Below are 21,053 nucleotides of genomic sequence, written 5' to 3'. Positions count from 1 at the left end.
GTGGGGGGCAGCGTCGGGCGCCTTCTCACGCCGCCCCCTCTGCGGCAGGGCAGGGAGGAAAGCTGCGACCAGGGCCCGGCCTGCTTCTCCTGCCCTCAAGGGCCTGAGCGAGCGGCTGGTGGGTCGCCTGAGCCTGAGCTGCTTTGGCGTCTAGGAAGGGGCTGAGAGGGGGCGGGGCCCAGGAGGGGCGGGGCTGGGAAGGGGGCGGGGCCGAGAGGGGGCGGGGCTGGGAAGGGGGCGGGGCTGAGGAGGGGCCGTCTGGACTCCAAGTGTGCAGCCCCCCCCAGTTTTGCCGGAAATGCGGGTGCCCAGGCCCCGGGCCTCTGCGTGTTACCCAGGCCCTCCCGCTGGCCTTAGAGGCAGGGCGGTGTGGCCCCGAGTCCCTGCCACGGGAGAGCTGAGGGCAGATGCCTGCCAGGCTGTGCTGGGCCTGCCTCACCCCCGCCTCGTCCAACCACTGCCCTGAAGGCCCAGCAGCTTCAATTGGCGCTCGTCTGGATAGAGGGCGATTATCAGATTGAACAGAATGTGGCAAATTAGTTAATCTGGAGCTTGCGGCCTCCGCAGGGTACAGATACTTGGCGAAAAGGAGTCGGGCCGCTGGGTGTGGCCCCGCTGGCAAGAGCTTGGGAGGGGACCTTGAGTCACGGCCACAGAGAGGACACTTCCCATGCACCTGCGTCGAGGCCAGGCACCACCCGCAGCTCTGCTGTGGGGACAGGGCCCTGGGGACCCGGGGTCACCTGCTCGGGACCAGACAGGTGCTCATCAGAACCTCAGCAGAAAGGGGTGCGAACAGTCAGGGTGCAGATGTGTGGCTGGGGTATCTGCCCTGGAGGGGCGGCTGCCCCCCAACCTGGACTGCTCTCTTTCAAGAGTGGGGGGGGGCTCTCTCCACGAAGGGGAGCTTTCCTGAGGCTCCAGGAGGTGGAGACAAGGGAGGGAGGAGATTTCAGAGGTACCTAGGCTGTTCCAACCTGAATGGCTTCTCAAAACGGGCAGAGAAGCCCAGGGGAGCACAGCAGAGCGGGGGTCCTGCCGGGTGGGGCTTGGCTCAGACCTGGTGGCAAGGCCCAGTGTCGTGGGGGCCCGCAGGCCCCACAGACGCAGGAGGCCGGCCGGGGGGACCCATGGGGCTTGTGTGGGAGGCGGGCCCCTGGGCCGTGGGGGCCTTGTGCATTCCAGGAGGCCGTGTGTCCTGGGGACAGAGGACATGGGCTCTGGAGCTTGGAGGCTGGGGTTTCCATGTCACCTGCAAGCAGCTATGACTTGGGCAAGTGGCTTTGCCCTCTGTGCCTCGGCTGCCCCTTTTGTGAAATTCGGATGATGGTAAAGCCCCGGCGGGGGGGGCGGGGTCCAGTTAAGAATGACTTAACCTGCATAGTGTCTGACACAGAGAAGATGCTTAATGAATGTTGGCTATTTCTATTTTTGAGAAACAAAATCCAGATTTTTATGTGAAGTATTTAGCTTTTAAAACACTGGCAACAAGACCCCCACACTGTGTGGGCTAAAAACCCCAAACACAAAGCGAGCCTGAACTTGGCCTGCAGGACACCCGTTTGAGATCCTGGTCTGGGGCGCCGAGTGCCCAAGTGGGATTCTCCCGTTCGCCCTCTTTTCCTAGTGTGACTCAGGCCCCCTCTTCAAGTCTGGTAACCCGCACACCACACTCTTCCCTCCGAACCCGCCCCCACGGCTGCCCCAGGCTGCCGGTCAGCACCCGGGCACTGGGCGTGTCCCCGTGCCATCTTGGCTCCTGTGAATCACAGCAGCAGGGTCAGCTCTGGGACCCCGTGGACTTCCACGTCGGGGTGTGCTGGGCCTAAAGCCATGAGGGAGAGGGTCTGCGTGGGGAGGGGGCTGTGCTCTCACGTGTTGTGGGAGAAGCTCCTGGCCCACAGCCTCTCGGCCTGGGCTCCCATCTTGGCCCCTCACCTGCTCCCTCCACTCCGGAACCTACTGTCCCCACCTATAAATAGAGGTGCCGGGCTGAGGTGGGGTGGCTGGCCCTGGGGGTGGAGGGACAGTCCGTGACAGTGCCCACCCCAGGGCGGGGCTGGGAGGCTCTTGAAAGACCACTGTACACACCTTCTTAATCTTCTTGATGTCACTGTCCTCGTCGTTGGGGGTGACGGTCTGGGTGGACTGGATGCGCTCATTGTCCCTGAGCAGAGTCGCGATCTGTAAGAGAGGAGGGCGCGGCGGTGAGGGGGCGCCCCTCCCCCGCCCAGGGCTCCTGGCCGCTTCGTGGGGCCGCGCACCCGCACAGCCGCTCTCCGGGGGGCGGGCACTCAGGTGCAATGTGGCAGCTTTGGCCTCAACCTGTGATTCTCCTCCCCACACCCAAACCACCAGCCCCTTTATTTTTGAATTTCTGTTGTGGCAAAACAGCATAAAACTTAACTACTTTAACCAGTTTCGGGTGCACAGCCCAGTGGCATGAAGCACACGAGCACTGTTGTGCCACTGTCCCCACCATCCATCTCCAGAACTTTCCACCTTCCCACACTGACACTCTGACCCCATTAAACCATGTTTCCCCCTCCCTGGCCCCTGACCCCACCGTCTCCGTCCTGTCTCCATGAACTTGACTCCTCGAGGGACCTCACACGGGTGGAATCCTACAGAACTTGTCCTTTTGTGTCTGGCTTAGCCCACTGGCTGCCACGCCGTCGGGCTTGCCCCACGCCGCAGGTGTCACAGCCTCCTCCTCTGTAAGGCTGGACAGCGCTCCGGGGTGTCTGCAGACCACACCGTGCGAGGTGCTCATCCGTGAACCGACACTTGGGCCGTCCCCTCAGTTCTTCCCACAAAACCCTGCTGCGGTCCGAGAGGAGCAGGCGGTGGAGGCAGAGCCGGGCAGGCTGGCTGCCCCCTCCCTGGGCAGCCCCGAAGCACTTCCCCGGCCGGGAGCCTCTGCGGAACCCGCCGGCCTGGAGACACAGGACAGCCCTCGGAAGGGACGTCTGAGCCACCCTCAAAAGCCTCCATCCACCCGATTTGGGGATCAGACATCAGCAGAGCTGCAAAAACAGAGCCAAGGGGTGGGGCCCCGGACCGGGGGTGCCCTGAGCCGCACCTGGCCCGGGACCTCTGGGACCCTCCCCGGCAGCCTCCTTCCTGCCACTCGGGGCGCCTTTCGCGGGGCCTCTGGACCCCCATTCAAGTGCTGGCACCCCGGTTACTCCCGTCTCTGCCGCTCTCATCAACGTGTTCCTGGCTCCTGGCTTGGGGCTGGGCGCTCAGCACAGGCTTGCTGGCTCCGTACACGCAGGAGTCGGACCGCAGCCCCCCCCCCCCCGGCAGGCACAACGCAGGGCGGCTGCGCAGGAGAAGCTACAGCCGCTCAAGGCCAGAGCACCCTCTGCAGGGTGTGCAGCCCCGTCCCCGCGAGGCTGCGAGCCGCACTGAGCCGCACCGCGGGGATGAATGGGCCCTCACGACTGAGCACTCTGGAAACAAAATGGAACAGTTACCCGCACTCCACTCCCCGGTTGCTAAAATTACCCCAGCCTCTGCCTGCCGAGTGGCTGAAAATACCCGAGGAGCAGGCCGGCGCAGGCTCGTCTTCCTCTCGTCCCTCACCCCTGCCCCCCTGCTTGTTTTCAATTCTCTGAAAACATCTGCACATTGACACAAAGGCTGACTTTGCTCTATACCCAAGAGGGTCGGGGGACACGCACACACGCACGTGCAGGCAGGCGCTTCGCTCAGAAATGCGGGGATGCCCGGTCGACGCCCCCACCTCTGGTCTGGTATTGTCACTTCCCAGCCACGGGTTTGCACACGGTACCCTTTTCTCTTACAGTGGTGATGCGTGTCTCTCTGTGTGTGTGTGTGTGTGTGTGTGTGTGTGTGTGTGTGTAAGTAGCCTGCTCTTAAAACTGATGGCTCTTCTCCGGGAGGGCCTTCTGGGACAGCGCCTCAGCAGGGACCAGGGCAAAAAATAGACGCAATGAGGTCAGGCGCTGCGATGCTGCACAGACAGCCCTGGAAAGCCCTGGAGGCTTTACTTAAAGGATGAGGCTGGGTGGGCAGACTCGGGGAAGCTGCGGGCCCAGGGGCCCTGCGGGGGTCTCGGGCGGTGGCTCCCCCTGCTGAGAGGGAGCTGGTGCAGGCGGCGGCGGGAGCCCCAAGTCCCATTGGGCCACAGAGGCGGCCTTTTTCTCAACCGGAGAGGTCCCTCTGGGGATGGCTTGGTCGACACCCAGGGCCTGCTCGGCCGTCCCTCCTCAGCGATGGCCACAGAGAGCTGGCACCTTGGCTCCTACCCCAACCCACTGGCTCGCGTCCAGCTCTGGCCCAGCCGGGCTCGGCACCAGTGAACTGGCGAGCCCCTGCCCGCTGGCTACCTGCAGTCCGGCTCTTTCGGCCCGTCAGGGGAAAGCCTCACTTGCCACGCACTCTGGGGCCCTGAGCACCGGCGCCTGCCCCACCCCATCCCTGCAGTGGGGTCTTTGATCCAGGATGCATTTAGTCAGCATAGCACCGGATGGTGGAATTAACCAAGGGTGTTGCTTTTCGCTAAAGATTTCTGTATTTCTTGCTTTTCAAACGGCTGCCACACAGCCCAGCGTTCTCTCTTCCCTTTCCACTCCTTCTGTCCCCTTCCGAGCCACACAGGCGTCCACCTCGGCCCTCCGGGGCCAAGCCTGTCAGCACGCCCTGGTGACGTCTCTCTCTGTGCTGGGCTTCGGTGAGACGCAGCTGGAGGTGCGAGAGTCAGATCCTCTGTGGAGGGGCTCCCAGCCTAACCAGGGGGTGAGACACCCCAGAGTCACTTACTGTCCGAGAAGACAAGGTGAGAACAGGGGCGTGCGGCTACTGCAGCGGGAGGGTCTCCCCGGGAAACAGCAGGGGCGCCGTCCAGAAGAGGTTCTGAAGGACAGACGATCCCAGCAGGAGGGCTGCGGGATGGGGCACGGCCAGCAGAGGGGGCGGTGTGCACAGGGCACAGGGCCGCAGGGGGGCCGGGAGCGAGCCTGCAGGCAGGGAGCTGGGCCCTGTGTGGGGAGGGGTCGGTCACGCGGCACCGGCCCCTCCCCCAGAGTGGTGTCCTCGCTGACCTGTGTCACACGGTGGGATTCCACGTCGAAGTCTGTTTACCAGACAGGTTCTGAACTAAACCCTGAACTAACAATCTCTGTGGTTCCTTTTGGAGTCAGACTCCAGGATCCTGAGTCCTCCATCCCGATAACTGAGTGCTCCATCCCGATAACTGAGTGCTCCAGCCCGATAACCGAATGCTCCAGTCTGATAACTGAATGCTCCAGCCCGATAACCGAGTGCTCCAGCCTGATAACCGAATGCTCCAGCCCAATAACTGAGTGCTCCAGCCGATAACTGAGTGCCCCAGGCCAATAAAACATGACGACTGTCTCCAAACTCCTGCCCTGCCCCGTAGGCCTACGTCAGCACTCCAAAGTTACTTCCAACTGTAAATGGAAGGGAGACGGCTACCCAAACAAGGATGTGGTGCCAAGCTGAGCACCCCAGAGACGCCCCTTTGTCGTCGAAGTTCCTCGGACCTCTCTGGCCTGACATGTGCTCAGGGGAGCCCGCAGACCCAGCGGAGGCACACAGCGCTGTGCAGGGCTCTGTCCGGGTGCCATCTGCAGGGAGAGACGGCTGCTGGGCTGGGCACAGGGCACAACCACAGAGCTGATTTCCCGGAGTGTGACCTGCGCAGAGCCCCGGACCCGCAAGGGCAGGTCTGGTTCAAGGCTCTGCTGCTGCTGCCTGGAAGCTCTGATGGCCCCGTGTTTCATTTTGCCCGAGCCCCGCAAATGATGCAGCTGGCCCTGAGCGAGAGAAGACAACGCGGTACCGGTAAATGTTGAAGGGCCAGCTCTCTGAAAGAAAAGCTCTGAGAGGCAGCATGTGCCGAGTCCCACGGCAGAGACATGCCCACTGTGGCCCATTTTAAGCTTCCGAAACTCGAGAAACCAGCCACCGTAACTCCAGAAGGTGAAACAGCACGTTCCCACAGGCTGGCAAGAGCTGGTGCACACCCGCCATGGGGCCGGCGGGGGGCTTGGTAGCTGCAGGGAGGGGAGAGGTGGGTGAGAGACCCCCGCGGCAGGAAGGGCGGAGGTCATGAGGGCAGCTGTGTCCTCTATTTGCTTGTGAGCATTTCCTGTTCGGCCGTGGAAGCCCCTCCTCAGCCGTGTCCGGCCTTCGCAAAGTCTGTTCCATATTCTGCGTGCCAGCCCGTGTGGGGGCTCGGGGGCTGTGGGGACTGAAGGGGGAAGCAGTTGGGCAGTTGTCAGACTCTGGGTCTCCTGCTTGATGACGCAGGACTGGGCTTCTCAGTCCCCCCCGCCTCCCGATGTCGGGCGTGGCCCTGCGATGTGCCTCTGTCCTTGGAAACGTGAGGTGTGGCCGCTGTCACAGCTCCCTTCCCTGCGCGTGAAGCAGGCGCTGGGGGCTGTGGCCTTGACTCTGGGCGAGACTGCGGGAGCAGCGCCCACACCGGCCCTTGTGTGCCTGAGGGAGCAGCACGGCTGCTTGAGGCCCCCCCCCCCCCCGCATGTGGGGTTGTGGCTGCCAAAGCACTCGGGCCACCCTGACAGGTGAGCGCTGTGGCCGCTGAGGGCTGCGTGCGGGCTGCTGGAAACGAGGTGGCGGGTGCTGGAAACGAGAAGGCGAGGCCCTGCAGGCCCTCGGGCTGTGCGAGCCCCTTGGGGGTTTATTTGGCTGTGGGAGGACAGGGAGACCGGGGCGGGGGGTTGGGGCCACGCAGGCGACACCGTGGTTGGGGAACATGTACCCCTCCTTCAGGCCTGGCTCCTCGAGGGGACGGAGGAAGTTTTGGGCAGGCACAGGCCAAGGGTCTGGAGCTGGGAGACCCAAGTCTGACCCGGACGCCATCACTCAGGGGACCTTGGAGCGACCTTGGATAAGTCCCTTCCTTTTTTGTGGACCTCAGCATCTTCAGGCCCTTCCAGCTCTCATGTTCCAAGGCCTGTCTTCCCCCCGGGGGGTCACTCGTCACTTGCTTGGCTTCTCGGTGCCTCCTGCCTCCCTCACGGCCAACTTCCTGGCAAACAGGCTGTGTCCCCTGTCCTGCATGACGTGCGTGTGACAGGGAGACACAGCCAGAGGGCTTCACCAAGACAGCCTTTCTTCCAAAGCGTTCTTCAAAAGGATGGTTTGCCCCAGAGGGTGGTGCACTCGCGTGGAAGCACTGCTCCAAATTCCACCAAGTGGGGCCTCCGCTGCCTCTGTCTGACACACGAGCACACGCACGCACAGGCGCACACACACAAAGTGCACGCACATGCACACGCACACGCACACACACGCACAGCTGTGCACATGCACACACACAGGCACACACACATGCACACACACACGCACAGGTGCGCACACACACAGACAGGAGCACATACATGCACACATGCACAGGTGCATACACACACAGGTGCATACATGTGCACACACAGGTGTGCACACAGGCGCACACATGCAGACACATGCAGAGGAGCACACACATGCACACATGCATAGGCACGCACACACACCGACAGGAGCACATACATGCACACATGCATAGGCACGCACACACACCGACAGGAGCACATACATGCACACATGCACAGGTGCATACACACACATGCACACACACATGCACACACACAGGCACACGCACACATGCACACACGCAGAGGAGCACGTACATGCACACATGTACAGGTGCGCACACGCACACACGCACAAACAACTGGCCTCTCCCAGCAGCAGAGGGAACCCCGCTCTTCACACCTCACCTTCTCTGGTGTACAAATCCCTGATCTCTTCTAAGACCATATGCAACACAGATCCACACCCTGTCTGGATGTAAAATAACTCATTTTCTGCTTGGTTGGTTCACACCGCAAGCTCTATTATGATCCTGATTTCATCGTACCACAGTCAGACCCCAGGGGTGGACACTTCCATACCTCCAGGGCCCAGCGAGGGTGACACACATTTATTCACTGAGCACCTACTACGTGCTAGGTGTGGGGGAAAGCGTGACGAAGGACAGGCTGGCCCTCCGAGTCCCCGGCGCAGCCGCAGACGGGCGTGGAGCCGGCTCTGATGCAGCAAGCCAGGTGTGGGAACGTGGGGGGCGGGGGTAGGATTCCGGGAGGCAGGGTGGGTGTGCTGACACGGCCACTGGGACAGGACACCAGCACGTGCCCTGCTCAAGACCGGCTGGGGCCCCGCCCCACTGGGGAGGGGGGCCAGGGAGGAGGCAGAGGCTGGGAGAGCTGGAGGCTGAAGCTGGGGGTCACCTGGGCCGGGGTGGTGGGAGGACTCCCCCAGCAGGTTTCCCTTGCATTGGGCCCTGAAACTATGTAGTGGTGGATTCTGGCTGCAAGAGTCCCGTGGTCACATCACCTCCTCTGCTTGGAGTCCACAGCTCTCATGTGATGGGACCAGATGGTTCCGAGTGCACTTTGGGGTGAGGGATTGGATCCTTCTGTGGTGTGCAGACCGCTAGCAGGGCGTCTCAGGGGCAGAGAGCGTTTCGCACACTTTCATGCAAGAGGGACTTGCTCCGGAGAGTGTGGGGTTCTGATCTGGAGGCCCCGGTTCTGCGTGTCTAACGAGAAACCGCTTTGCAGATGGCACTCAGTATCAAAGCCGCGCAGGCTCAACCCGCAGCAACTCGGCCTCCAGACGGCTGCCTGGGGCCCCGTGAGACCGCTCACCCCAAGAGGCAGAGGGGAGGGGTTGGCACCATGCTGAGCCGGGAGTGCACCCTCCACCGATGGCCTGTGCCCCCCCCGCCGAACTCTTCGCTGATGGGCCTGCGCCCCCCCTGAACTCTTCGTTGATGGGCCCGCGTCACCCCCCAACTATTCACTGACGGGCCTGCGCCCCCCATCTCTTCACTGACGGGCCCGTGCCCCCCCAACTCTTCACTGACGGGCCTGTGCCCCCCCCGAACTCTACGCTGACGGACCTGTGCCCCCCCAACTCTTCACTGACAGACCCACGCCCCCCCCGCCGAACGCTCAGTGTGGTCCTTGGCACAGGACCCACAACGTGCTCGTGATCTCACACAATCCTCACAAAGTTGCTGGGTGCGTGTGAAAAGCCCATCGTACAGATGAAGAAACTGAGGCACAGAGTCTAGGGGGCTGGCACCAGTTGCCCCACCTCAGTGGCAGAGGTGGGATTTGAACCCAGATCTGACAACGCGCCCCTCCCGCTCTGCCTGCGTCGCAGAGTCGACCTCTGGAGACGCCTCCCCTCCCCACCCTGCGCGAGCCCAGGGTGCTCTGACCCCCGCTAGTCCCCTCCGCGCCCGGCCAGCGGTCACCTCTGCCTTCAGCCGCTCGATCTCGATCTCCCCGTCCTCGATCTGCCGCCGCAGCTGCGTGGCCACGGTCTTCTCCGTCTCCACGATCTGCAGCAGGTGCAGGTACTTCTGCATCAGCGCCTCATGCTCCGTGGCCAGGGTCCGGTAGCTGCGGACGGGTGGACACCACAGGTCAGCCCCTCGCACCCCTACAGCCCCAGCCCCAGGAGGGCCTCACCCCAACTACACTCAGGACGCAGCGCCCGGGGCCTCGGTCCGGCTGCCTCTTCCCCGACGCCCGTCTCGCGCTCCGACCTCTGGGCCCACGGGTCCCGCCCTCCCACCAGGAGCCCCAGGCCTTTGCTCCTGCCCGGAACCCGCCTCCCCTGCCCTCCCTGGGCGAGCTCCGTCCCTCCTAGGCCAGCCCTGGGTCCAGCTGAAATGCTGTCTTCAGCCCAGACTATGTCCCCACAGCCCAGGCCTCTGACGACAAACCCAGTGCTCTGGGCAGGCACCCATCCAAGGAGGGTGAGGCTTGTGTGGGGGTGATTGGCAATGAGGCAGGAAGGTTGGTGGGGACAGATCAGAGGGCCCCCAAAAGACAAGTAGGGGGCCGAAGAGACAGCCCAGCATTTGTGTAGATCAACAGGCCTCAGGTTTGCAGAACATCACAATGGGGGGGGGCGGCACAGTGGGGAGCCTGGAAACCCCAAGGTCATGGGCCAGGTTGCCTGCATCTGGGCCAGGGGTCTCCCTGACCCCCCACAGCACAGTCACGCCATCCGCAGGTGTCAGAGCTGGGGAGAGACCCCATTCCGTAGAAGGGGTGCAGCCTCACAGGGCAGAGGGGCAGGGGACTGGAAAGCCAGGCACTGACTCCGAGGGAAGGTCTGGGGGTCTTGGGTCCCCCATCTTCCCCTCCTTCCCTGCCTGTGCTGGGTCCCCAGCTCCTCCCTCCCGGAGCTCCCAGTTTCTGACCTCCAGCCTCAGAATCACTTCAGGCGTGCCGTCAGCTCACTGCGGAGCTCCTGACTCCTCCCGTCCTCGGTCCGGCCCCCCAACCCTGCGGGGGCCCTGCTCCTGGCCTGTTCCACCAGCCCCCAGCACGGCCACCCCTGCCCCTTGTGTGCCCTGCTCTCTGACCTGAAGAACCAGGCCTGGCCTCGCTCACATCCCAGTTAGCCCGGGGACCTCAGCCCCACCACCCGGCCTCTCTGTGCCTTCATTTGCTCATCTGTCAAATGGGGAAGCTGAGTCCAGCCCTGCGGGGCTGTGCCAGCGGGTACAGGCGGTCACACACAGTGCACCGTGCCCCTCGCCGAGCACGCGTATGTGCCGTGATCACCGCAGCTCCCTCCCCCCCACCCTGGGCAGAGGGCGGAGGCCCTCCTCCCCCCGCCCCAGCCCCTGCCTTTCTCTCTGTAGTGGCAGCGACCCTGTGCTGTGGGCTTCGCCCTCCCGCTCGTAAGGAGCCAGAGCCCCTCCGCGGAGCGCACACCAAGCCCCCTCCCACCCCAGCAGGTCTGTGGAAAGAGCGGCCTGCCCTCACCCATCGTCCCCACGGCCTCTCCTGCCCTCGCTCTGCATCTCGGCCAGCCTGGGTCGGCCACCTGCGCCCACAGGACCTGGGTCCCTCTCGGGGGTTGAGGGTCACCAGCTGGCTCCCACTTCCCCCATCGAGGGGACACCTTTCCATCTGGCACCTTCTGGCATGAATTTCCAGCTCTTCTGATGTGGCCGGTCAGTGGAGGGGGGCAGGTGCTGGCCTCTGTCACCAACTCAGGAGCCACACACAGGCACTCTGAGACTGAAATGGGACAATAATAGCTTCCCAACAAACCCCGGGTGACAGAGGGCCCCCAGGAGGCCGTGGGTGGGGACAGCTTTGCAACAGGCTGCACTGCGGCGGCGGGGGGCGCACGGAGGCTGAGGAAGCCTGGTCCGCTGACGGTGTCCCAGGGGCCCCCTCAGCTGAGCCCGAAAGCGGGGGGGTGTGGGGGGCGGGGGGCAGCAGCCCCGGCCCCTGTGCTGGGGAGCACCCCGATCCAGAAGCCACAGCTGCAGCCTCACCGCCCCACCCCGTCTGAAGATAAATATACGCCGTGAGGGGCATCTCCTTGGTTTGCAACAGGATTTGATCCAAAGGAGGATTCCGTGCATCCCTTCTGGCCAGGAACGTGCTAGAGGGTTAGGTTTAAAGTTTCTCCCGCTTCCCGAGAGGCTGAGTCGTCTTTACTTGCACAGGAAGCTCGGCGGAGAGCACGGAGGGGTCTGTTTTCACGCGGCCACCCCTTCTCCGCATCCCCGGGCGACACGACCCAGAGACCTCATGTCTGTCAGTGATGCTGGAGCTTCGGAGCCCAGCGGGGTCTTGTCTGCAGGATGGTCTGGGGGCTTCGGCCTCACTTCCTTCTCTCTACCCCCCCCCACCCTTATTCCCCCCCTCCCCCTGGGACGGGGCACTGAGTATCTCAGCCCTGTCCTTACACACCCGGACTCGGGGCCGCAAGGGGGCTCGGGAGGCAGGAAGGACCAATTGTCTCATTTAATAAACGAAGAAACGGAGGCTGGAGAGGGGATGGAACTTGCCCCAAACGACAGTCACTTAGTGTGGAAGCTGGAGCTAGACTCGGGCTCCCGTCCCTGACCACGCGGGTCTGCACACGCCGACACGGCCGTCTGCGGCACACGGCTCCCCTCCTGCTGTGTGGGTGATGCACACTCGGCATAACAGTCCACACGCGGCTGTTCGCGCACAGCTCAGAGGCGTCCCCTGGCACTGGAAGGTTACCCGCGCGGGGAGGGTCCCCACACGCTGTTCGTGCACCATAGAGCCTATTTTTGTATGTAGAATGTATCCGTTATGTAAACATATAAAATCTGAGTAAGATACCAGCAGAAATGCTTACTACTAGATACAGATGTGTGAGGCTGTCAGTCTCCTCTTCACACACATGCACACATGCACACATGCACACACAGCGTATTAGGCTTGGGGCTAAATATGGCTGAAGATCCGTGGTCTCCCCCTAGTTACGCAGCAGAGAAGCGAGTCAGGCCCGGTGTGCAAGCCCCCCTAAGCCCGAGGCCCACGAATCTGATGGGTGACATAACGTTACACAACACAGCTGGCCAGAAGATGAGGACAGTATCCAGTGGGCCTGACCTAATCACCTGAACCATTTAAAATGGAGTTTTCTCTGCTGGTCACGGAGAGGGCAGGTCAGAGATCTGGGGCTGCACAATTAAAATTTGATTTTTAACACACGCAGAATGGAGAGTGCAGACCTTAAGTGCAAGGTTTAAGCAGTTTTGATCAATGCGTGCCTGACCTGGGATAAAGAACCTTCACCAGGAAGCTCCCTTACGTCCCTTCCCAGCCACCTCCCCACCCCCAACAACTGTTCAGATTCCTTCACTGCATGTTAGCTTTGCCCATTTCAGAAGTTCACATAACTTGGGGGGCGCCTGGGGGGTCTCAGTCAGTTAAGCGTCTGACTTTGGCTCAGGTCATGATGTCACGTTCGTGGGTTCAAGCCCCGCGTCGGGCTCTGTGCTGACAGCTCAGAGCCTGGAGCTGCTTCGGATTCTGTGTCTCCCTCTCTCTCTGACCGTCCCCTGCTTGCTCTCTCTCTTTCTCAAAAATAAATAAAAACATTAAAAAATTTAGAAGTTCACGTAACCAGAATCATACCATGTGTTACTTTTTGTCTGACTCTGTTTCCTTTGCATTTTGACTCTGACGTTGATCTGTTTTGTTACGCAGATTTGTGGTGGCTTCCCTTCCATTGCTGAGCGGTATTCCGTTTCATGGGGGCACCAGGGAGTGTCTCTATGTCTGTCTGCTCTGCTCTGACACCTCGGCTACTTCTAGTTTGGGGCCCACCACGCAGGAAGCTAAGGACGCTGGCATTATTGTTTCTCTTTGACAAACACCAGAAGGTGGACTTGCTGGTCACAGAATAGGCCTTACAATTTTTAAACTGCTAATTTTTAGGCAATTGCCTTCCAATTTTCTAAAGCGGGTGAGCCATTTTCCTCTCCTGCCTGCGTGTGTGAATTACGGGGCCCACCCTGGTCCAGCATCCGCTAGCATCCGTCTGTCACTTCTTCCAGGCTGGACTCTGTACATAGTCGTGTCTCACTGTCTCTATAACACTTCTATATTAATTGATTTTCTAAATCAGTGTAGTTCTGGTTTTCAGAATGCACGCTGCATTAGAATTCTCTGACGTTTCAACACTTAGAAAGCCTCTTCACATGAACAGACTCACTGGGATCTCCAGACAACCCCGCTCTTAGGTTAGTGCTGGGGAGACTGACATCCACCTGGTATGAGTCTGGCTTCTTCCCATGTGAATCCATTCTCCACAATACCGGCAATTTCCACTCAAACCCAGAGCTCTAATCGTGTTACTCCCCTGGTGTAAAACCTTCGATAGCTCCCACTGTTCACAGAGTAAAAGCCAAAAACTTGGGCTGGGTGTTCAAGACTGGGTATGACCTGGTTGCACTTCACCTTCCAACCCCCACACTTGGTCTCTTTATTATTCCTACAAGTCTCTCTCCTACATCAGTGCCTTGGCAATGGGGCTGGGGGCCCAAGTGCTCATAGTTAAACCCATTAAGGGGCGCCTGGGTGGCTCAGTCGGTTAAGTGTCCGACTTCGGCTCAGGTCATGATCTCACGGTTCGTGACTTCAATCCTCGCGTCGGGCTCTGTGCTGACAGCTCGGAGCCTGGAGCTGCTTCAGAGTCTGTGTCTCCCTCTCTCTCTGACCCTCCCCTGCTCACACTATGTCTCTCTCTGTCTCAAAAATAAACATTAAAAAAAAAAATAAACCCACTAAATATGACCCTAGTCCTCCAGCTCAGGTCAAATGTCACCCTATTTCCAGCTTCCTCCGTGTCTCTGCAGATGGAAGAATATATCTTTCCCATGGTGCCTCACACTTACCACAGCTGTCAGGTGCCAGAGCAGGTTGTGAAGCTGTCTCATGTCTTCCTGACCGGGCTGTGACGTCACTGGGGGTTGCCTGCGTCCGCCCCTGTCTGCCCAGCACCACACTCAGAGCCTGACTCTACAAGTTCATGTGTGAGAACCTGGTCTCCACTACTGGACACTCCTTGAGGAGATGGACTGACCTCAAAGTCAACATCAATGCCGTGGCCATAATAAAGGGTTTCTGGTCAGCTCACTTCTTCCAGAGCTCATGGAAGGGCCCTGGTATCCATCCATCCACCCACCCACCCACCCACCTACCCATTCACCCATCCATCCACCAACCCTCCACCTATCCATCCATCCATACACCCACCCACCCATCCAGCCACCTACTGATCCACCCATCTATCCATCCACCCACCCCCCACCCATCCACCCACCAGCTGCCTACCCATCCACCGTCACACATACTTTAAACACATCCACAAATCATTCATCTACCCTCCATCTTCCACGTACAAACTCAGCATCCAACTTTGCATCCATCCTCTATCCATTAGCTCTTCCCTGCATTCTTCCAATCCATCTTTGCTGAGCACTTGCTTGGGCCTCTAGAAGTCTTTGGGGTGGTCTCTGCCTCCAGGATCTTATATGTAATCGGCAGATAGACACAGAAACACACCACTCTCGACTGAGCCATAGAAACCACAGGCTGGGAGGGGTGAACCCGGGTGTCCCTGCCCTCGGACAGTACTCAGCTCTGCCCGGGAGTCAGCTGTGGGGCCACGCCCCAGCCCATAAGCCTGTCACCTCTCTAGGACCCAAAAGATCCAATCCAGTGTGGAGCCCCATTTTCTCTGCAGCCTATACTGAAAGCTGTTTGCTTTTCTCCCCATGTGGCCTGTGGCACCCAAGGGAGCTACGACCCGGAGCTTCAGGGCTCCACGGGTCCCGCCAAGAGGCCCTCCTTACAGCTTTCTCCCGTCCCCTCCTTTCCATGCCCCCCCCCCACAGGGCCTGGGGTCGCCCCGGACGGGGCCCCTGGGTTCAGCCTCTTCTGCCTGGGCTGTGGGCTGGGCGAGACGTACCTGGCATGAGCGATGGCTGCCACCCACTCGTCACAGTCCTTGGCGTCCTCCGTCCTCAGCTCCAGGGCTTTCTGGTTCTCGTGGCTGAAGTTGACCGTGAAATAATGCTGCGCGAAGCAGAAGACACGTCTGATTACCGGGCACCCGCACGACTTCGCCGTTCTGCGAGGTGCTCGCTGCACGTCAGCCAGGCACGGCCCTTGTCTCTCATCACCCAGTGCCGTCTACTCAGCATTTTCAGCCACCTCATTAAGGCAGGCTCTGCACCGTGTAACACAGCCCAGGCTCCGGGTGTCGTGAGAGGGAAACGGAGCCACGAAGCCCTATTTGCCAACAAACTGCAGAAAAGCCTGTGTTCACCCATCAGGGATGCGTGGAGGACGGCAGAGAAAACAGGCAAGAGCGCCCCCTCGGGAACTGGGTACCCGGGGGCAGCACGCCTCTGGTCCCGGGGTCATAGCGACAAGCAGACAGATGTGGCCCCAGGAAGCAACCCTGCTGGTTGGGGGGGGGTGCTGCAGGCGGGTCAGGCTCACAGGTGCCCCCTCGGCTCCTGGAAGCGGAGGAGCCAAGAGCAGACGCACGTCCGTTATGCTGTGGACACAGAGCACGGTCTGGGACCCTCGTGAGCACAGCTGCTAGGGCCACACTCACTGCTGCGACGGAGGTGGGGGGGGTAGGGAGAGACTGTAACGGGGGTGGGGGGGGTGTGGGGAGAGACTGTAGCGGAGGTGGGGGGGGGGGGGGGAGAGACTGTAACGTAAGGTGGGGGGGTGTGGGGAGAGACTGTAGCGGAGGTGGGGGGGGTGTGGGGAGAGACTGTAGCGGAGGTGGGGGGGTGTGGGGAGAGACTGTAACGGAGGTGGGGGGGTGGGGAGAGACTGTAATGGAGGTGAGGGGGCTGTGGGGCAGAGGTCACCCTGTGGTCGGTCCAGAGACAGCAGGAAGGTGCCCGCGCGGGAGCCCCGTCCAGGCGAGACGTGTGCTGGCCGAGGAGTGTGGGGGCGGCGCGGACGTCTGCGGCGCCTGGTATGTTGGGGCGGGAGGGCAGGGCCCACGTGGCGGTGCCCAGTGGGGGATGGGCCGCGAGGACCGAGCGACTGGGGGGTGCTATGGGGGGCATTGGCGGGATGAGGGGCAGGTTCTGGGGGGTCGGGTGGGGTGGGGTGGGGGGGGACATGCCGTCTGCACGGCCGGAGGCCATGTGTCTGCAGGCTGCCTGCCGGGGTGGGGTTGAGGGGTCGGCCTCAGGGCGCAGAGGGAGGCCAGCAGGGAGGGTGGAGGGCGAGCAGGCCCGTCCTGTGCACGGATCTGGGTCCCATGCTGGAGGAGGAGGGAGAGTGGCGGGTGCGGGGTGCAGAGACGGGCCGCAGGCCGCCGGGTCGGGCACCCCCCGCGTGCCCTCTCAGAGGAGGCGCGGTCCCTGTCCCCGCAGCCGGCGGCGTCCAGGCGTCCAGGCGGCCGCAGCCCAGGTGCGGTGCGTAAACTATTTTTAGCCTCTGCTGACATTTACTGTATTTCTGTTGACTGTCAGTCTCAGTGGCAGCCAGGGTGTGCGTGTACGTGCGTGTGCGTGTTGTACACTCCATGACTCTCACTTGTTTCCTAGGAAACAGGTAACTGGGCTGTGGAGTGAAATGTCAGCTGCCGCCTCAGATAACTGAATCCGGAGGGGCGGCAACCCCCCCCCCCCGCCGCAGAGGCTTGTCTCTCATGATCTCACGGAGTCCCACACTCACCAAGTGGAGTGAACCTGAGGCACAGAGAGGCTGAGCCATGTGCTCAAGGCCACACAGCTGGAAAGCGGAGGAGCCAGGGAGACACACCTTCCCCGGGCGCCTCCGGACTTGGTGCTGGAGTAAAGACGGAAAAGCTACGCAGCCTATGGGTGGGTGCGACTCTGGGTCCTAACTCCAAAACGGGACTCTCAGCTGCACACAGACGGACGCGGTGGATCCCCCTGGGGACCCAGGGGGGACATCCTGGGGCAGGATGGGCCCGTTGATGGGACCAGACCCTGTTCCCAGGGCAAGAGGGGTCTCCCTCCCCACCAAGCTGCCGGGGGGAGGGGGGTGGAGCTGCGCACCTGGGGAGGGGCCGGGTTGGGGGGACCCCTGAGGCTGGTCTCCAGAGCTGAGGCCCCTCTCTTCTGACAGAGACCTCTCCCCGATTGGCCCAGCCTAGGGAGCACACGGCCGCGTGCAGCCGGGTACCTTAACCCTGTCCCCCCCCCGCCCCCGCAGGGACTGCAGCCTCGAGGAAGCCCCCAGGCCTGAGCCCAGGCCATCACAGACACCTCCTCAGCCACGAGGCGCTCAGCCCTCTGCCCGTCGGAGGAGGGTCGGTCCCCAGAGGCTTCCTCCCCACGCGGCCCTGTCACCTCCACCAGGGGCCGGCGCACCCCTCCATCCACTCCACCCCTGTGTGGCCTCGCCTCTATCCTTGTCACCCCTGCTCCGGGTTACGCCGCGTGGTCGTGGCCAGTCTCCTAACACGTGCCTGTCCTCGGAGACCCTGTCTGGACCCTGAGTGACGGGGCAGCGGCTGGCAGGGGGCTGGGCGTGGGGGCCTCGGGGACAGGCCTGCCCCAGAATCTTCACCGCGTCTCCTAAGAGCAGGCTCGGGGAGCCTCGGCTGTAGGAGGAGACAGCGGAGAGCACGGCCCCCGGAGTAAGGTGCACGACCCCCACTTCACAGGGAAGCCGGGGCGAGATGCAATCATTTGCCCGAGGCCCCCACCCAGGAAACGGCCCCACTGAGCCGGGGTACGGCTGCTCCCGGCCCAGCGATGCCTCTGCTGTCCTGGGGGCCCGGGCTGCAAACTGAGGGGCTCAGATGGCGTGAGAGCCGTGTGCCCCCGCTGTGCCCACGAACCCTCCCCCAGCATCGGGCTTACACAGCCATGTTGCCCCAGTGCCTGGCAGACAGTGCTCACTGAGGGACAGGAAACCCGCACCGGCCCAGCCCAGTCACCACACCCCCTGACTCCGGGGGGGCCTCACGAGGCAGACTTTGCTCTACGTGGGGGTGGGGGTGGGGATGTAGACAAGGCGAGAGACAGAGATGGAGACAGATGTGGAGACAGAGATGGAGACAGAGGTGGAGACAGAGATGGAGACAGAGATGGGAGACAGAAGTGGAGACAGAGGTGGAGAGAGAGGTGGGGACAGAGGTGGAGACAGAGATGGAGACAGAGATGGAGAGAGACAGAGAAGGGAAGCAAGGACAGAGACACAAAGGCGGAAAGGGGCAGGAAAATCCGCTAGGAAAGAACAAAGCCCGCCTCCCCCCCTCCACACACAGAGAAATGGTGGGTTCCAGGTTCTGGGAAGAAGCTAATAAAAAGGAATTCGGAGGACTGAGCAAGGCTGACGAGGACCTCAGGCGGCGTGCAGACAGACCCGGCACGCGGCCGGCCGTGTGCCACGGGAAGGCAGCCGCCCCCATGCCGCTGCGGCCCGGGTGGGCTGGGGGTGCGCACGCACGCAGGACACGGTGACCGCCCGCTCACGGAGGGCTGCGGTGGGAGGTGTGGCGTGCCCCCGCGGGGGGGCGCCGGGGCTGCAGTCCGGGGCTCCCCAGTCACCCGGGGTCCTTTCCAGGGACAGGCAGGGACACACCCCAAGTTAAGGGGCAAGTGGCCTCCTGGGCAGAGAAAGGACACTGGACGTGGAGTGTGGCCTTGTCCCCTGTCATGCCCGGGCTCTCATCCGAGGTCGGGGAGCTGGATGGACGAACCGGGCTGTCTGTGTCTCTGAGTTCCGTGATCTCTCTCTACACCTGTACCGTCTATGTGTATACCCACGTCCACACCTACCTGCCCACCTGCTGAGGAGGGGGCACTGGCGGGCTGAGGGGTGCGTTGCCCTGAGCTCTGGGCCGGCCTGCGCGCGCTCCCGGTGCCCCCGTACAGCCCGTACGAGGCCCTGGCCTGGTGCCCTTCTGTCCCGCTCCAGTGTGCGGCCCTGGCGTGGCCTGGGGGCCCAGGTGTGGCTCCGTGTCCACCAGGACACGCAGGGCTTCAGGTCCTTGTCCGGATCTCAGTCTGGCAGGGGTGGGGTGTCTGCTAGGCCCCAGTCCTTCTGTCACTGAGGATCGCTTCCCCCTGAGGCCTCTCCTTCCCGGGGCCTCTCAGGCCTGGCTGTCCCACGGCTGTGCACCACTCAAGGCCGGGCAGGGGTTGGCTTCCTTCCTCTGGGGACTCTGGAGCCCACACAGAGTCTGGCGCCAACTAGGTGCTGGCGGGTGGCTGACGAAGGAAAGAATGAACGGCCGCATGAAAGCGGCATCGCACTCAGGGCTCTGGTGACACCCGCCGCCTGTGGTCCCCATCCCTTTACTCATTAATATTCACGACAGGGGTGCTTGGGGGGCTCAGTCGGTTAAGCATCCGACTGCGGCTCAGGTCATGATCTCGCAGTTCATGGGTTTAAGCCCCACGTCAGGCTCTGTGCTGACAGCTCAGAGCCTGGAGCTGCTTCGGATTCTGTGTCTCCCTCTCTCTCTTCCCCTCCCCCATTCATGCTGTTTCTCTCTGTCTCAATAATAAATAAACATAAAAAAAATATTCCTGAGAATACTGCCAGTGCCCCCCCGAGCACTTGCTCTGTGCCAGCCCTTCTGCCTGGCATGGCCGCATTTCTTAGGGATACGGGCCCAAGTGTGGGAGGTGGGACCCCGGGTTTACTGCCTTTGTGAGTGGGGGGTCTGAGAGCGCTGCGTTTCTCAGCGTCGAGGGGCGCTCACCCCAAAGAAGCAGAGTCCTGGGATGGGCACCGTGGGTGGTACGAGCGTCTCTATGCCCATCCCTCCCCCTTCCCCACCCTTCCCCTCCCCTGCCAGCAGGGAGCGAGGCGACGCTTCTGCAGGGGACGCAGGTCTCACAGCAGCTGCGAGGTTGGGAGAAGAGATTTCTGTGTTGGGCCGAGAATAGCCGAGGCCAGGAGCCCAGGGGTTTCCGCAGTGAGGGGAGCCCGCGGCCCCGCCACAGACGGCAGCCGCGCCCAGTCCCCACAGGGGACGTCCCTTGGACGTGTGGCCCTGGTGGCCGGGGGGCTTGTGGTTCTGGGCCCCACGGGACCGAAACAGTCGGGGAGGCGCTCCTGGCAGGCTGCCTGGCAGACTGACGCCCGCCCGCGGCCCGTCCTTCAGGACGAGGAGACAGCGGCTGCGCCTGACACACGGGAGCAACGCAGCCACACAGAGTGAGGAAACAGAGGAATCTGTTCCCAAAGAAAGAACAAGATGAACCTCCAGTAAAAAACCCTTCCTGACACCGAGACTTTTACCTGATAGAGGGTTCAGAGTTAACGGTCCCAGAGAGGCTCACTGACCTCGGGGAAGAGCAGAGGGGCACAGCGAGACTTCAACAGAGAGAAACACAGAACGTACCAAAAAGAAGTCACAGAGTGAAGGCCACAGTCACTCTGAAAATCACACGAGAGGTCCAACCCCCGAGCGGATGAGGCAGAAGAGAGGACCGCTGATCCGGAAGCCGGGGCGGCGGCGGACACCGTGGAAGAGCAGCATGAAGGGACTGGAAGGTGACGCCTGCTCAGGGACCCAAGGGACAACAGCCAGGGGACAGTGTTTGTGTAATAAGGGGCCCGCAAGGAGAAGAGAAAACTCATTTGAAGAAATAACGGCTGAGAACGTTCCTGACCTGGGAGGAAACTCACACCCGAGTCCCAGAAGCCCTGAGAGTCCCAAGGAAGAGGACCAACCTA

The 21,053-nt window shown here is 61.8% G+C and overlaps 1 protein-coding gene across 1 annotated transcript in view; it reads right to left on the bottom strand.

The window, feature by feature from the left end:
* Positions 1 to 21,053, bottom strand: part of RASGRF1 (Ras protein specific guanine nucleotide releasing factor 1) — a 90,546-nt gene that overhangs the window by 51,344 nt on the left and 18,149 nt on the right. Inside the window, exons 2-4 of the mRNA XM_039216902.1 lie at positions 15,328 to 15,434; positions 9,317 to 9,464; positions 2,092 to 2,184 (exon numbers count right to left, since the gene is read on the bottom strand). Coding sequence (XP_039072833.1) covers positions 2,092 to 2,184; positions 9,317 to 9,464; positions 15,328 to 15,434 — 348 coding nt within the window. The remainder of the gene's footprint in view (positions 1 to 2,091; positions 2,185 to 9,316; positions 9,465 to 15,327; positions 15,435 to 21,053) is intronic.

This window comes from Hyaena hyaena, unplaced genomic scaffold (genome assembly GCF_003009895.1).
Source record: "Hyaena hyaena isolate Hyena2069 unplaced genomic scaffold, ASM300989v1 scaffold_13, whole genome shotgun sequence".
Lineage (NCBI taxonomy): Eukaryota > Metazoa > Chordata > Mammalia > Carnivora > Hyaenidae > Hyaena > Hyaena hyaena.
The sequence above is the reverse complement of the archived record's forward strand: the minus strand, read 5'-3'. Positions and strand labels throughout refer to the sequence as shown.